The 18,557-nt window shown below is 31.0% G+C and overlaps 1 protein-coding gene across 1 annotated transcript; it reads right to left on the bottom strand.

Annotated features, from left to right (window-relative positions):
• Positions 1-4,379: 4,379 nt before the first annotated feature.
• Smp_011430 (putative cadherin) lies at positions 4,380-12,226 on the bottom strand (the record flags this gene model as incomplete). Its single annotated transcript, XM_018796230.1, has 2 exons — positions 4,380-4,436; positions 8,720-12,226. 2 exons carry the CDS (start codon positions 12,224-12,226, stop codon positions 4,380-4,382), a joined length of 3,564 nt encoding a protein of 1,187 aa, XP_018650464.1.
• Between the last annotated feature and the right edge of the window lie 6,331 nt (positions 12,227-18,557).

Raw genomic sequence — 18,557 nt, 5'->3', positions numbered from 1 at the left:
TCGCAATGGGACGAAACGGCCGTCCAGTGCTTTCAGGTTTTCCAGGGTGGTCTAGCTTCAATTGATTGATAATATTAACTATATAAAAGTGTTTATAATCAAGCAACTGAATTTTTCGTAAAGTTATAGTATAATTACAGAATTCATGTATAGTTCTTTTAGTAAAGGACAATTTCATAAATATCTATCAATGTTAATAGAGATGAATAATAAAGCAGCTGGCTTACACATATCATTACCAGGATTTGACTGGATGATTTCGAATAAATTGAGCATTGGATAGATCGTTTTAAATAAATTATTATATTTTTAATATCTTAATGAGTACAAAAATTAAATTTACTAACGTTTCGTGATTCAGTTTAAGTCACTTCTTCAGAGAATAAATAACCAAATCCATACTTTGGATTGATTTTGATTTAGTTATTTATTCTCTGAAGAAGTGACTCAAACTGAATCACGAAACGTCAGATAATCTAGATTTTCCACTTATTGAGATATTACAAATATATTAATTTATTTTTAACTGGCTTACACATTGGATGTGAAATGTTCAATAATATTTTAATTTCAACAGTGATTTAATTAGTTTAACCTTCCAGATGGATTAGCTTCTTTGTTTCTCAGTTTGAAAATGTTGCCCAGCTTTTGAACCTCGAGTAGTTAATTCATATTTAATGTAAATAACAAAGAGTATCCATTCATCAAAAAAAAAAGTAATCTTATAACGAAACAAATCTCCATTATGATAGTCAAAATACTTTCATTCAGAGATGATATCACTTAGAAAACCTTTATAATTTGGAGACTACAGGTAAGCTATATGAATGCTTCTCAAATATGATATCAATTCCTGATGGTAATTCCATCCAAATTCTACAACCGTCTTCAAAAACACAATAAACCATTATATTTTTCAAACAAAAAATACGTTCTATAGGTGCATAAACTGCACAATAAGGAATTTTTACAGGTCATTACAGATTAATGCATTACCTGTTCTAATGGTTAGTAATAATAAGATATTATTTGACTTTTAAGTAGGAACAAATAAAAATATTTAAGGTAAGATGAAAACATTAACTATAATGTTAATTGTTTTAAGAAAAATAAACTTATTCGGGTCAGACAGATATTACTTCAATAAGATAACCTCAGTCATATGCAATTAAATAATAACTATAGTTTAGGAAAAAACATTTTTGTGAAATAAATGTAATCAGAAGGGGGTTTTGTGGAGATTCTAGTAATTTCATATAGTTGAAATCATGAGTAAATTGAAGCTAGGCCACCAAGGTGAACCCTGGAAGCACTGGACGGCCGTTTCGTACTATTAAGAGACTCCTCAGTAGTGCGAATCCAAGATCCCACCTCGATTACGGGACCTGTCAGTCTCGTACACGAGCACTTAACCTCTAGACCACTTAGCCGGCCAACGGTGTTAACGTCTAATTTCAACCAGTTCACGAAGTTGAGCAACCATTCACCAATGTCATCAGTGAGTTGATATCTCCCAACAGACTTGGTTGAACACCACTGATTACTGCTTCTCACTAGAACTCGAGGAAATACCTCATGAAGCCAGTCACTAGTAGGCAGGTTTTCCAGGTTTTTCATGGTGGTCTAGCTTCAAATGACCCACGATTTCAACTATATAAAGTAAATATAACTCTGAATTTAAGGTTGACATGATAATTGTAATTGGCTGTTAAATTTTGAGTGCAAAATCAATTATCAACATGAATACCTATAACATTATTGAATACGATTTAATCAAAGTGAACGTATATCTATGAATATGTTCATCAACTACTGTCCGGTAGTATGATATGTTTGAAACTAATTTCATTTTATTATCTAAACCCACCTCAAACATCTTGAATCTCCATACCTTTACATAAGACTTAGCTAAATTGTACAGTTTGTCCTGATCAAATGTTACCTGTTATGAAGTCATTTCATTCAGTATAAAATTATTCTGATTTCTATGCTGTGGTAAATTATTAGATAAGCTTTTTTTGAAGTAGCTAGAAATAATATTGGAAATTGAAATCTGATTTGCATACTAACACAGTAAGAGAATTGTACTTCAAAGAAATTTAAGTGTCTATAGTATGATAGACGTCGGTGTGCTAACGACCGCATAAGTTGATGTGATTAGTAAAGCTGAGTAATGATAACAAAGGAACTCTAAACACTGGATATTAGAAGAGAGGACAAATAGAACACCGTTGAATTCAATGGCTAAAATACTACAATCCCCACAAATTCCCATAATGATAAGATGTTTTTGTTGTAGATGTATTGGTGAAATAATTCCATGAAATATGAGTAAAGGGTCTTGTACTACAAAATAGATTAACATACGGAACTCATTTCTACGTGCATAACAAGGTTATTCATACTTGTATTGTGAGTTTACTGCAGACAAACTAAAATTGTATTGTGAAATCATGAAGCTCAATAGTTAGCAATTTGTCTTCAATGAAATAAGTACTAAAAATTATTGAAATTATGATTGAGTCAAGGTTAACATTATCCTATTTACTGTTGAAATAAATAGCGTGGAAACTGTAATTGAAATATTTTTATCTTCCTTATAAGTATATTGAGTGATTCCCATTAACTAATATAACAGTTAGACGTAACTGACGATAACCATATTCTATATGATTCAGAACAAATTCAGATTTCAAAGTAACATACAATTTATCACCTATTATGAGATCTTGGAATAAATGAGCGACGAAAATAATGTTAATTTTTAAACTTATTACGGGGTTAGATTCCTGGTTTGAACATTAACTCTAGGATACAGGTGAATTCGGTGGATTATTACCAGGCAAAACTAAATGAAAGACATGTATTTCACCCCTATCCACTATTCAACTTTATCTACTCTTCATTTGTACTTCATCAATTTCACGTGTATGTATTTCAAGTTAGGTTATTGATTACTATATGTTTGAAAATGTCTTGAAATAGGTTTAACTACTATTTTGTCATATTTAAAAGTGAAAACTAAAAAAGTGGTTAGTCAAACTATGCCATTTATTTTATAGAGAAAATCACCATAAAACATTAGGAAACAAACCAAAAAAAAAACGTTTTTAGTAACGGAAATGTACTCCCTCAAATTGCCTAATTGTCAACAATGATTATTATATGAAATGTAATAACTCCGTCTTATATAATAATTTGTCTATCGAATCGTATTTAATATCAGAAAAGATTAATTTAAGTATTATAGTCAGAATACTTGAATCAAGAAAAGTGATTTATATTTATTTAATTATAACTATGAAGTAATTACGAACCCTCAGATACGTTCATCAGTCATAATCATGGAACTTTAATAAATTTACATTATTATATGCTCACTAGCGACTGGCTTCGAGATAGATTTCATGGAGCTCTAGTGAGAGGCTGTGACCAGCGGAGTTCAACTGTCCGTTGTGAGGCATTTACTCATTGAAGACAATGGCGGACGAACGTGCAATATTGGTTGAATTGGTTGAAGTTAGACATTAACAGTGTTGGATGCTGGTTCAGTGGTCTAGAGGTTAAGCGTTCGGGCGCGAGACTCAAGGTCCTTGGTTCGAGTTCCACGTACAGGATCGTGAATACACACTTCTGGGCAGTCTCATACTAGGACAAAACGGCAGTCCAGAGCTTCTAGGTTTTAAATGGTGGTCTAACATTGAACCATTCATGATATCAATCCGAAATCAACATTGAGCAGAAGAATAAATTACTTATCAAAGAGTACATAAGTCTTATTAACTAACTTATTTACATGTGAAAATTATATTTCAAATAATCTCAGAGATTTAAATTTAAATAATTTCAACGTTTCGTCAAGCAAACTTGTCTAGACTTCTTCAGGGTAATAATCGAAATCAAGCTCATGATGATCTTGACAAGATTGCTGGAAGAAACGTTGGAATTATTCAAATCTCAATCGCTAGAATTGTTTCAAATATAATTTTCACATATAATGACTTCTCTATACTCGGCGCCCAATTTTTGTCAAATTATTCGTTCTAATATTGATGAATATTCGTATGACTTATTTACATTTTTAATGAACTACTAGTCAGGATTTAAATGATTATTTCTCAAACAAATGGTTAGATATTTTGTTTACATGTACATATAATTGGACTTTCGATAGTAAACAACAGTAAGCTCAAGGTGGTTTATAAAACTCTGGAATTGAAGTCACCGTTTAGTGTTTAAGTTTCAGTAGAAGCAGCAAAACTTAGATGGTGCTATATTTAGTTGACATGTATAGAGTAAGATAAAATGTGTGCTATGAACCTCGTTACTAGCCTCTATTAAAAATAACAACAAACTTAGAAACAAATAAATGTATACATTCAATCAGCCATTAAGTTATTGTTAATTTGAATGGCCGAAAGCATTGAGAAAGATTTCTATGGATATATTTATTTCTAACTTCGTAAATAAAAAGGATTTTTATGCGTATTTTAGAATTTTTAAGTAATCTACATTACAGACCCGACAGATTTTAAGATTAGGATTGAGTTTCCTGCCAAGTATTCTATGGGTTTTTATATAAATTCAGATGTGATGAAAGCTACCTCCATAGAGAACTGTTATGTTTACAGTTTATGTCACGAACTGATCTTAGCTAAACCGCCAGTGAAAACGTAAAAGCACCAGTGTCTAATGTCTCCAGGTTTTCAATGATGATTTAACTAAAATTAATTGGTGATTTACACTATGAAAGTTCTACTGTCTTCGCAAAACCAGTTAGTGAATTTGAGTAACCGAATTTGATGTTTGATCATTAAATTAACCAAATTATTTGCGTGAATACTTTAAGAAAACAATTTAGTCTAACAGATTTGTCCTTTGCATTTTCATCTTTTTCACTAAAGTGTTTATAAAAATCAATTGACAAGTAACTTGGTAAAGTTGTGAGAATTACTTTATCAACATCCTCTGAATAATTGCAGAATGAGGTTATTGTAGTACACAAATAATTCTAAGCGTAGTGCTGTTATCATGTCTTAAGAAGAAATGAAGTTACTAAGTGAATATAGACGAATTTATGTCCAGTTAAAAGTTTTACATTAAATAGACATCGTACTGAAATACTATGGTTGATTAACTACAGGTAAAACGTTTACATTTTTCGAGACAAACGTACTAACACAGTCTAATAACTTTTCTAAAACAAATCATGTTTACAAACAACCAGTTAGCATATCTTTATTGAAATGACCCAAACTAGAAGTGTCACTTCATAAATAGTGAAGTGGTATGTTTCACTCGAAAGCATTTTTTCTTATAAAAAAAGATGCCTACTACATTGCTTTATAAAACAGGATCTATAACCATCGGCTCTTTAAGTAGGCAGGTATTATTCAAACAGATAACTTACATTGATTATATGAAATTCATAGATAACCCTCAACTGCTTTCTGTTCGAACTATGTGGTACAATTATTTTTAATAAATTTAATAAGAGAAACCAAAGTGGAGTGGCTAGAAAACGTTATCTTCATGAAATCATGAAAGGCTATAAATAACATAGATATTCAGCCTAACACATTGGGCCAACTAAAAGACTTAAAACAACAATATGATATATGGGTAAGTACTTCTATTTTATCAAAAACTCAGTGTACAATCTATGTTCATTTGAAATACATATTCACTAGTTTTCTCTATCCTAAATATATTCTATACGATATGGATTGAAGTTTAGATGGTGCTGAACAATGTGTATTATCATCTGTAAACAATATTCGTCAAACTAAATCATCTTTTTTTCATCTTATTAGTACTTAAATGTTACCGTAGCAACTCAAATAGGAATAAACTAAGCTTCATAACAAAGGAAATCAAATATTAACCATTTAAGACACTTGAAGAAATTCACAAATGTATTAACCAGTTTATTAACAAATAAGGAAACATTGATTTTCCTAATAATAACCATATGATCTGTGGAAATGTGTCTGATAAGGACTTATAAAAATTTAATCCTGAAGGCATGACTAGTAGAATACAACCAAATAGATCGTTTAATAGACATCACTAGTTACAATGAATAAGGATCAATCATCATTACTATCTGGTCAAAGTTGGAAGTGTGCTAACTCTGTGATTTAAAATATCTTCATAAATTCTACATCTTAATGAAATTTTTCAATTCAGTAGGGTTTCTTAAGCCTATTCAAAGTTATATTCATCTCTTTATGCGACAACTCCTTTCCCTAATAGAATAAATCAAATTAAGTGAGTTGTCTAAGAGTCCTCTACTAGTAAATTATTCTTCATAAATAAAAAACTCATTTGCCAAATCCCATAACCCCCCCCAAAAAAAAACCCAGTAAATAAGAAGTACAGTAAAGTACTCAGTAAAAATAAGAAAAATGAAATAAGACAAAACCAATTTACTGACTTATCACAACTTATTTAATTATTTTTCAATAGGAGATGGGGAAATTAAATAAGAGAATTCATATTCATAATCATTACTACTACTCTATTTAAATGGCATATAGTTTACCAAGTTGAATAAATTATTTTTGCTTTTCACTTTTGATATCTATGTAATTTCTTTGTATCAGAAGGGGGTTTTGTGGGGATTTTAGTAATTTTATATAGTTGAGATCATGAAATCAATTAAAGCTAGACCACCATGAAAAACCTGTTCACTAGTGACATGCTCCATGACGTATTTCTTCGAGTTCTAGTGAAAAGCAGTAATCAGTGGAGTTCAACCACGTCTGTTAGGAGATATCAACTCACTGAAGACATTGGTGAATGGTTGCTGAATTCCATGGATCAGTTGAAGTTAGACATTAACACCTTTGGATGCCGACCGGCTCAGTGGTCTATCGATCAAATGCTCGCGCCCAAGACTGATAAGTCCTGTGTTGGAATCTCGCGAGTCGTGATCATGGATGCGCACTGTTGAGGAATCCCACAATAGTACGAAACGGTCGTCTAGTACTTCCAGGTTTTCCATGGTGGTCTAGCTTCAATTGACTCATGATTTCAGCTATATTTTCCTCCTATTTTTTAATTTAATTTTTTCAATGATCATTTTGAATTATATTCTTCATAGTTGACTTATTTTGTTGTTTCAAACTTTTTCCTTACTTTATTCACTAAGCTAGTTAAACTTGAATGCTTGTTCACCTTTTGTTGTTGTTGTTGTTTATTAATATTACTGCTATGATGGTTATTACAATTAAGTTTATTCAAATAGAAATGTAAGATATTTATGCTTTTACTGTCTAGTCAATAACAAAATAAAACAACCAAATTTCTGTTAATGATTTATGACAATGTTTACAAGTTATTTAGTTTATTATAATGAATAGAGAATAACAGAAAACCAGGTACCCAAGAGGGGGGGGGAACAATAAGAATTGTAGTGATATGATAAAAAACAATCTACCATAAACAAAAGTGTAAACTATCACACTATAGAGCATAAATTAATTCAATTTCATTAGTTGACATAAATTTATTCATATGAATATAGGTGTAGAATAGGTGGTTTGAGTTTATATCCCTATTTTTCATATGATTGACTGTATTTAGTAAATGTAAGTTATACAGTGTATGTCTGGTTGAAAATCTGATATACATTTTGATTGTGAAGTCGAAGTACATTCACCGTGTAATAATTATCCCGGCCTTTCTATTAGTGTATAATTATAAATGTAACTGTCTAATTATATCTGTTCTTTGAAGAACCGACATAGTAACTAGTCATCATTAAATCTTAAATAACCATATTGTATTCATGGTTACGTTGTTTTATTCTAGTAAGAACATGATGTATTGTGAAACATAAATTGATTTAACTAAAAATACTACAATAAAGTGTTACAACTGTTCCAAAATAAGTTTTTGAAATGCTTACCAGTCAATTACTCTCTTATAGGCTATCCTATCAGGAAACAATCAAAAAAGATCACCAAGCATGATGATAACTCATCATATGCTTACGTACTACTTCCATGAGTATGTAAGCAAATATTTGAAGAGTTATCATTAGGCTGAATGTCAGCCAACATCAAATTCAGTATCTTTGATATAAATTTCAAGTTAGTTTTATTGTACGGAGCTGAAACTTAGAGAATTATTACAAATAACACCAAACAACTAAAGGTATTTATAGCCAATTGTCTACTCAAGAAGCTCAACGTCCGTTGTTCAGATACCATCAGAAACGATCTACTGTGGCAGTAAACATACCAACTTACAGCTGAACAGAGAATAAGGGAAAGATACTGGAAGTGAGTAGAACACGTATTACGGAAATCATCAAACAATTATTATGGATTCCTATAGACAAAAGGAAAAGAGGAGGACATGCAAACACATTGCATTGGAATTGGAAGCAGATATGAAAAGAATGGGTATAACTGGGAACAACTGGTGAGGAAAGGCAAGGACAGAGCTGGTTGGAGAATTCTGGTCGGTAACCTATGCCCTCATGAGGGGATAACAGGAGTACGTAAGTAAGTGAGTAAGCATTTATCTATTTTCACCCCATAGGAAACTGTAAAATACGTTGATTGAAATGTCGAGTAGTTTACTACACATACATCTAATTTCCAACTATAGGGCTTGTCCCTCATTTCTACAATTCGTGAGAAGTTATAGTGCAAACAAATCGGCAAAATAGAATGATGAAAAAGGGTTACATAATTTTATACAAACTTACACAATTCAGTTCTGATTGTATTGTTTTAGGAATCAAACATGTTTCAGTATAACTACTGGGATTTTTAAATCCTAATCCATCAGAATTTGGTATTGTTCTAAGTGGAGATGTAAATCCATAATTAATTGTTTGTTCCCCATTCATCATTGGTCTTTCTTCACAATAATGATTAATAGAACATGGGAATTCAGTTGACATCAACGCTGAACTGCTTTTATCACTATCAGTATGACTAGATCTCATTCTATCTAGTGTTGTATTTAATGCACAAAAATTATAAATCGGTGGTGGACCAAAATTTCCCATTGTATAACCACATTCTGGATTCCATTTGTATAAACTTTCACCATCACCCGGACATATTGTATTTATAATTGGTGAATGGTATAATTTACCATAATTACTAATTGTACCGCCTAAATTAATATTTTCTTCAACAATTAATTCACCATTCAAATGTAGCGGATAAGAGTTTTTATCATATTTTAACAGTTTTCGACTAGCTTGACGTTGTTGTTGTTGTTGGCGACTTGATCTTCGTCGAATTGAAATGAATACAATAATAAGGCAGACTGATGTAAGGCACATAATTAACAATAGAATTATAACTAACATAATACCTAAATGACCATTTGTCAATAAATATCCTAGAAATCCTTTTTCACCAAATTTATCAGCAAAAGCTGAATTTAATGATTGATGCGCTTTTAGAAATAAACGTGCATTTGAATCTAAAGGAGGATTTCCATTATCACATACACGTAGATATAATTCATATATTCCACTATCAGTTAATCCAATGCCTTTTTGACCCGGGCCAGCAATTAATTCACCGGTTTTACTAACTACCACAAAATATGGCGAATCCACTGATGATGTGGCGTAAGAATTTGTAGGATGAATTTTATTCTTGTATAAAACTTTGTCTTCACTTTGCATATAATCATTCTTAAGAAAATGAACCTTAATCAGTTGAAATGTTAAATTTGCATTATGCGCATCGTCAGCATCTTTAGCTGATAAAACAAGGATTTGTTGTCCTCGATAAATTGGAGTTGTTATATTCATAATTCCCAATTCTGTTACTGTACTTAAACCGATCATATGTGGTCGTTTAAGAAGGTCAGTTTGTTGAGGAGATGAGAATTCAGAAGCTTGTATGATTTGTTCCCACTGTGGAATATTATCATTTTCATCCAATACATTAACAATTACAGATGCCGTTGAACTACGTTGTATAGGTGTTCCAAGGTCATGTAGTAAGATGATTAATTCGTATTGACTATTCTCTTCCCTATCAAGTTTTTTTGTAGCGAATATTTTCCCAGTATCACTATTAATCATAAACAATTCATTAGGGATTCGTTTATTTTTATTATCACTGACTGATATCAACTTATAATGCACTGTTCCATTATTTCCATCATCTTGATCAATCGAAGTGAGTTGTCCAACTAAGTCAGAGAATCCTGGACGATTTTCAACTATTTGGAAAGTTTTACTACCGATAAGTTCTGGACTGTTGTCATTTTTGTCAGTCAGGTGAACAGTAACATTTGCAACAGCCACATGATTGCCTTGTAATGTTTCAGGTGAATATTTGTCAGTGGCATAAACAAGAAATCTAATTTGAGGCATAGTTTCTCTATCTAGTAAAGCTCTTGTAGTTATCATACCGGTGTCAGGATCTATATGAAAATACGATTGGGCTTCGCTTGATATATGATATTGTATCTCCGGAGTAGAATCTGCATCACTGGCATGAACTTGTAATAAAATAGTATCTATTGGTTGGTTCTCCGGCATAATGTGATTGATAACTCGATTTTCTTGAGTAAACGTTGGTCTGTATTCATTTAAATCCAATATATTTAATAAAATTGTTTGTTCGCTTGTTCGACTTGGTCTGCCATTATCTTGACATGTGATAACAATCCTAATAATCCCATCTATCACTGTTTCACGGTCAAGTGATTTAGTTGTACTTAGACGGTAGATTTCCCTTCCTTTCGCTGAATTAGCGTGCTCAAGTTTAAAATCTTCAGTTTTAGATTTTAAACCACAAGATACTATGCTATTTTCACCAACGTCATCATCTCCAGAGATAATTAAACCAATATTTGTTCCGGCTGGTTGATTTTCACTTATTGATAACTGAGCTTCTTGATTACTATAGTTAACTTTATTAAGATTATTATCAACTGATGTCTTTTGTGAATTACCCTCTTGTATTGATCGGATATCAATCCATGGATCATGATCATTAGTATCTTTAACAGTGATACGAACTACTGTCTGACCAACTAATGGTAATATACCACTATCCTGTACTATAATAGGTAAAATAAATGCACTATTTTCTTTAGCATTTAAAAATGCTTTTAAATAAATCTCACCAGTATTACTATCAATTATGAAATGTTCTAAAGATGATTGACTTATAGGTCGACCAAATTTATAAGATAATTTAGCATTTTGATTAGAATCAGCATCAGTTGCATTCAACTGAATGATTGTTGAATTCAATGTAATATTTTCCAAAATTTCAATATCATAAACTGATTGATTAAATATTGGCTTATTATCATTTACATCCGTTATATGAACTTGAAATGGTTGATTAAAACATTTCGGGATGATTTGACCACCATCACATGCTATAAGTTCACCAGTATAATTATTCTTAGTTTCTGCATCTAATTCACCTAAAATAACAAGATTTAAACTATATGGTGGTCTATATGATAATGAAAATAATGTAGATTGAAAATCATTACCACGTAATGAATAGGATTGAATAGAATTAATACCTTTATCTGGATCTTTAGCTATTATTAATGGTATTTCATAACCAGAACTGACAGATTCAGATACATTTACAATATATATTAATTTTTCTGATATATTAGATGAAGAAGTAAGTTGAAAATAAGGGATATGATCATTGATATCATGTACAATAATAATAACATTAATCCAATGAATACGTGATATACATACAGTTAAATGGATTTGACATTCTTTTGTTGAAATATCATTGAATGTATTATCCATCATTATAGATGATGATAACGATGATGATGACGCCGACGACGACGACGTCGATGATATCATTGAATATTGATTATTCATTAATAATTCATTGAATTCTTCTTCTGGTTTTGGACATATAGTTTCACGATCAATACGTGATGCAACAAATAATTTGCCTGTCATTTCATCAATACGAAATAAGTTTTTATTATTATCATCATTATCATTATATAATTCAAATATACCTAAATTAGTATTATCATCATTAATAATAGGAATGAAAAATTTCTTTTCAAAATCTAATTTAATATTACCTATATATGAACCAATTTCAGATTCTTCATTAATAGAATAATATAATTCTTTTAAATGAGATGAATTTAATAAATGACAATGTATATTAGAAATATATTGAATAGAAATAATAATTAAATGAAATTGTATATAATACTGATAATAATTAATAAGTAGCATGATTAAATAATGATAATAGGATAATGATCTGATTTGATCTGATCTGATCAATTAGATCTTTTATTTCAATATAGAGATTAGTAGGTGTCTATATTGATTAAATATTGATAAAGTGAGTTTTTATATTGATTTATAATGTGTATACCCCCTCTTTTTCATTATCATTATCATCATCAAATAACATGATAAACATTTTAAGGAAAATATTTTTTTTTGTTTTACATTCGTTTAAATGGGGTATTAATAATAGATAAACAATGAAATCGGACTTGGCAATTAAACTTTTAGTAACTATGTACGTATATATATATATAAAATAAATAGTAACTATATAGGGAAATATGGATTGAAATGGATATTATTATAATAATAATGGGATAAAGTTAAATCACCTATTATAGGATTGTATGTATGTGATTTTCTGTATATGTATATGTATATAGAATATGAAGGTAACTAGAAAATAACAAACAATAAGAAAATAAAATTGACCAAATAAATAAAAAAAAAATTTGAAAAAAGGAAAACAATATTCAATGAACCAATCGGATGATGAGTTTAGCTTATTTGATTTGTTGTAATTATATATATATATTTTTTTCTTTTTCTTTTTTTTTTACATTTCCTCAGATGGTTGTATCAACACACTAGGTGGTTCAATGGATAAATGGATATCATTGGGAAGATGGATAGATGTTGAGCCTAGTTGGACAGATTTTAAAAATAAATAGATAGATAGATAGATAAATGATACATAGATCGATGTACAGACATAATGGTGTTCTTCTCATTTACATTGGGTTTCTCTTTTTTGTATTCCAACAAAGTGAGAAAAATCGGTAAATTAAAAAAAAAAATTCATCTTTAGTCTAGTGTAAATAATAATGATAATAATAGTAATAATGGTAACATTATTAATAATAATAGCTGTTAGATGAGAATACGTGACAAAACAAATGTTTACTCAGTACCACTTTCTATGTATGATGTATGATAGTAGGTAAGCAATTTTAGATTGATGGTAAATAAATATAACGTTTTCAAGTATTGTGAGATGGATAATTTTTTTACACAATTGCATTAGTTGATTTCATCCTCAAAATTTTTTATGATCACGTTATGTTTAGATCAGTGAACTAATGACTAACATTTCCCGTTTCAGTCAGTCAGAGATGTCGATGCTAACAGAGATATCTGCTTTATTATTAATAATGGCTTTATTCAATATTATATTTTGGTACAATACAGAATTAGAAAGGGGTTTTGTGGAGATTTTAGTAATTTTATATAGTTGAAATCATGAGTCAATTTAATCTAGACTACCATAGAAAACTTGGAAGTACTGGACGGCCGTTCCATCCTATTGTGGGACTCCTTAGCAGTGCGCATCCACGATCCCGTCTAGCGAGATTCAAATCCCGGACCTATCAGTCTTGTGCGCGAGCACTTAAACTCTAGACCATTTAGCCGGCCGGCATCCAAAGGTGTTAATATCTAACTTCAACCAATCCACGAAGTTGAGCAATCATTCATCAATGTCTTCAGTGAGTTGATATCTCACAAAGGACCTGGTTGAACACTATTGGTTACTGCTTCTCACTAGAACTCGAAGAAATACCTCATGGAGCCAGTCACTTGTGAACATATAAAATTCTCAGCACAAAGTATTTCAACAAGTTTTTTACCAAAAAACAAAACATAAAAACATGATTACACTCGAACCTAACCACTACTGACAGTAATGTGAAAGCATAAAGCTTATTCACTCTAAGATTTATTTTCATTATGTACTGTTTATCAATGCTGATTCTAGCACAATAACTATATTTGATCGCATTGCTACTCGATCCAATTTGTTTGAAGGTCGAAAATATACTCATAAAAGTTGTGTTCACTATGTGGAAGTAATTACATGTAAATAAGTTAACAAATAAAAATAAACTAAATGTATACTTAAAAAAAATTAAACAGTCAGTTGATCAAGAACCGTTGGTTAACTTTGTGATCGAAAGAGCACAACATCGATGATCATCTAATAATGTGTTGACTTAACTTTTTCTATTAAAAATCAATACTGGTATGAATGTCTCAAAGTGAATTTGTATGGTATAGATACAGAATTTACGATCACATATATGATTGATAATTACCAGGTAAACATTAATTATACGAATCTTACAGAAGTAACACAACTGTTTATTTTCACTAGTTACACCATGTAATATAATATTACAATTTTTCTATTACGTCATTGAGTCGGCTGATTATTCATATATCCTCAAAAAACTAATGCCTAAAATTCCATATATATATATATATATATGACTAATGGCTTCATTATGAATTCGTTGAAAAGAGATTGCTTTGTAGAATTTCGTGTATTTAACGTTAGCGTATTATATACATTGTGTGACAAAACACATTGTTATTTTCATTTCCAGCAAATATCAAAGGATGACCTATAATCTATATACCTAGGTAATGTTGTAGTGAACAGAATACCGGTTAGGGACAATCGAATGTATTTTAGCACAGCATTACAGACTATCTCACTAAATTCTGATAACCATACCAAATACAGTTAGTTTGCAAAATAACTATCAATTGTCTCAATCTTAACTGTTTCTTCTGCAAATATTAGACCGTCTTCTCTGATTTCATTGTTCATGCACTTCCGTACCGATTGCGCTTCATTCCTGTTCTTTCCTTATCGATCTTCTGTCAAAATACATTCTATGTCTGATCATCACCATATACTACTTATATAGATATATGTAGACCACACTACACTCTACTGTTTGATGATTATTAATTGTTCTTGATTTCTACACACAGTTTTATGCATTCAATATAATTGGATTGAGTTGTATTGTATTGCGTTTCCTGAAAATAATATATTATACAACGAATGCACATTCACAGCAATATAAAAGATTGTTCTTAAGTTCTACACAATTAAGAGCTCAACATTGAAATACCCAGAGTACAATGTATTCGAAACACCATGTTGCTAACCTCTGGTTTCGATTGCCGTATTATTTTTTTCTTTACATCATTCAGGTATTATCGATTACTTTGATCATAAAATGGAAGCGCTTATTAAATAATAGGACGAAACGGCTGTTTAGTGCTTCCAGGTTTTCCCTGGTGGTCTAGCCTCAATCGACTAACGTTTTACACTATGAAAATACTAAATCTTTACAAGCAACCCCCTCTATTAAATAATCGGTTTTTATTTTCTCTTATTCCTTTTTGAGCATCGCATTGTTATAACATGCAACTGTACTTTAAGGTTAGATGTTAATCAATCATAAGCTGAAGGTTATTAGTTCATCATCTAGTATTTAGTAATTGGAGAGTTTCAATTTTATTTTTGTTGTTCTCATGGATATATCATATCTCTATTATTGTTAATTCTCATAAATGATTCAATTATTGTATATATTCTTCAGGTCAAATAGTTAAAAAAAGGGTTAGTTTATAGTTACCATTGTTTCGTTTATTCATTTCCTTTTTCAGAAAAAACTGCTTAAACTATCGGAATCAACTATGCTCATTTGTAATATCCTAGGAGTAGAAAAATTAAATTTTCTGATGTTTCATAACTCAGTGTAAGCTACCTCTACAGAGAATACAAAACCAAATATACAAATTAGTTTATTTATAACAATCTACCCTGATGAATAATTTATTCGAAATTATCAAGTCAAATCTTGGTAATGATATCTATGTACTCATTATTCATTATATTAACAAGATTCAACCTTATTCAAAATCATAAATACTTACTTACTTACGCCTGTTACCCCTCCTGGAGGAGCATAGGCCGCACACCAGTATTATCCATCCAACCCTGTCATGAGCAATGCTTTACAGTTATTTCCAGTTTTTATTCATTCTTTTCACATCTGCTTCTATTTCCTGACGTAATGTGTTCTTTGGCCTTCCTCTCTTCCGCTTCCCTTCACCATTCCAAGTTAGGGATTGCCTCGTGATGCAGTTTGGTGATTTCCTTAATGTATGTCATATCCACTTCCAACCTCTTTTCCTGATTTCCTCTTCAGCTGGAAGCTGGTTTGTCCTCTTCCATAAAACGCTGTTGCTGATGGTATCCGGCCAGTAAATAATGAGTATTTTGCGTAAACAACTGTTTATAAATACTTGAATCTTCTTAAAGATGAATGTAGTAGTTCTCCGAGTTTCAGCTCCATACAGTAGGACTGTCTTGACGTTTGTATTGAAGATTCTCACTTTGAAGTTAGTTGACATTTGTTTAGAGTTCCATGTGTTCTTCAATGGTAGATTTGATTTGCCAATCCTTGCTTTTACATCTACATTCGATTCTCCTTTTTTATCAATAATGCTTCCCAGGTACGTTAATTTTTCCACCTCTTCCAGAGTTTCACCATCAAGTGTGATTGATTTTGTTGATGTTCTCCGTGTTGAATTTGAGAATCTTGCTTTTTTCTTTGTCTATTTTGAGGCCTATCGATGGAGAGGCTGTTACTACATTAGCTGTCTCTGTTGAAAACTTTTCCTGGTACCGACAACAAACTGATGCCTCTGTAATTCTCACATATGCTCAGATCTCCTTTCTTTGGCATCTTGATGTGGTATACCTATTCAAAAGCATAAATAACGAAACAAAACAAATTTTAGAATGCGGTCAATTAAATATGGAAAAAAAATTTATTATTCAAGATCATAGAATAGATGGAAAAATGTTTTGTCTTCCATCTCAATAGATGTGAACATTAATGCTGAGAGAATAAACAACTTTTGAACTTCCAAATATATATTGGATTTACCGAAGAATTCTATTGTGTAACTAATGCTCATCTCAAACTAACATCTATAACAGATGGTTATCTGTGTATAAAATTATAAGGATGAATAAACATTTTTGGTAATTACCAGTCTAACTCAAATAAGAGACAAAATATTTGGAGTGATCATTTATCAAATTGAATGTCTGTGTATTTTATGAGTGATTCATTTGTATGCAATCACTTTTTTATACATAGTGATAGCTAAGAGAACACTTTGTTGCATCTTTGTATTATTATTGAAATAAATAAAGCACTCATACAATTCTAGCACAAAGTCTATGTTGATCGACTTGAACTACCATATATTACTAATACGTTTATGGTAGCTCATGTACTTCAAGTCATAAGAAATTAATCAATCAGTACTTAAAGTTATCAACCACGGACGACAAGCGAATGCCAAAATAAGAAAACCAAATATGCTGATAAGGAATCCTTGTAGTGTCTGTTGCTATTTCAAGCCCACATAGCTTATTCTAGCTTTCAGACAAATCAATTTATTCATTCAAATTTAGTCACATTTCGACATTGTTTATTATCCGCTTTTCAGCATTGACTACTCTCATGTAAACACATGTGTGTTTAACTTTCAACTTGATTGTTTTTAAATTTCTTTCTTTCTCGTGAAAACTAACAATGAATGGTTGATAAATACAAACTAACTAAAGACAAGTTACTTGGTATATGAAGTCCAAACTTATGCACTTGATATTTTAAAAGTCTATTGAGATATTGAGTATGTACGACTGAGGAATTATACATAATAAGTTTTTATTGTCTAGTACCACATCGAGCCCATGTAGGTTATTCCAGCTTCTGGGCAAATCGATTTATTCATTCAACTTCAGTCACATATCGACACTGTCAAATATCCGCCTTTCAGGATTGACTACTATCATGTAAACACATGTAAGTGCACTACTTATTCTAATCGTCACATATCTGTAATTTATCTTTGTTTGACTACAAATATCGATTCACTCTCGGTTAAATTACGTTGGTCCACTTGTCTTCTACATCACGCGTCATTTCGTTTCGTCTCAATCTCTCCTCTTATCTTCTGTCTCTCTGTTTCCCTGATTGTCTGTTCTGATCAACGATTGTGTGGAATATATGTATGAGAAATTCATTCTCGTATTTTACTTATTTTAATTCAGTTATTCATTAAGGCAATTTAATTCGATAATTTTGTACAGGGATTGGCGACAAGTATATTTCAATAGCAATCAATCATACGGTAATCATACGATCAAACTGGAACCAGATACATGAGAGTCTCAAAATCCTGACCATTATTTGTTTTAATAAATTCTCAGTGCTAGGCGTCATCTATCTCTGCTTATAATGCATGTCATTTACTGGAAATATCGAGGAAATTGTCATAGCATGTATATACACGAAAAGTGACTGATCATTTACAGTCCCAAATATCAATAAGAAGATCCAAAAAGCAGTACGTGATAATTAAAATTCACCCCATTGCACAAGCCAGTGGTTATCTG

This window comes from Schistosoma mansoni, chromosome 2 (genome assembly GCF_000237925.1).
Source record: "Schistosoma mansoni strain Puerto Rico chromosome 2, complete genome".
NCBI classification, from domain to species: domain Eukaryota; kingdom Metazoa; phylum Platyhelminthes; class Trematoda; order Strigeidida; family Schistosomatidae; genus Schistosoma; species Schistosoma mansoni.
Note: the sequence above shows the minus strand (reverse complement) of the source record. Positions and strands in the feature narration are given on the sequence as shown.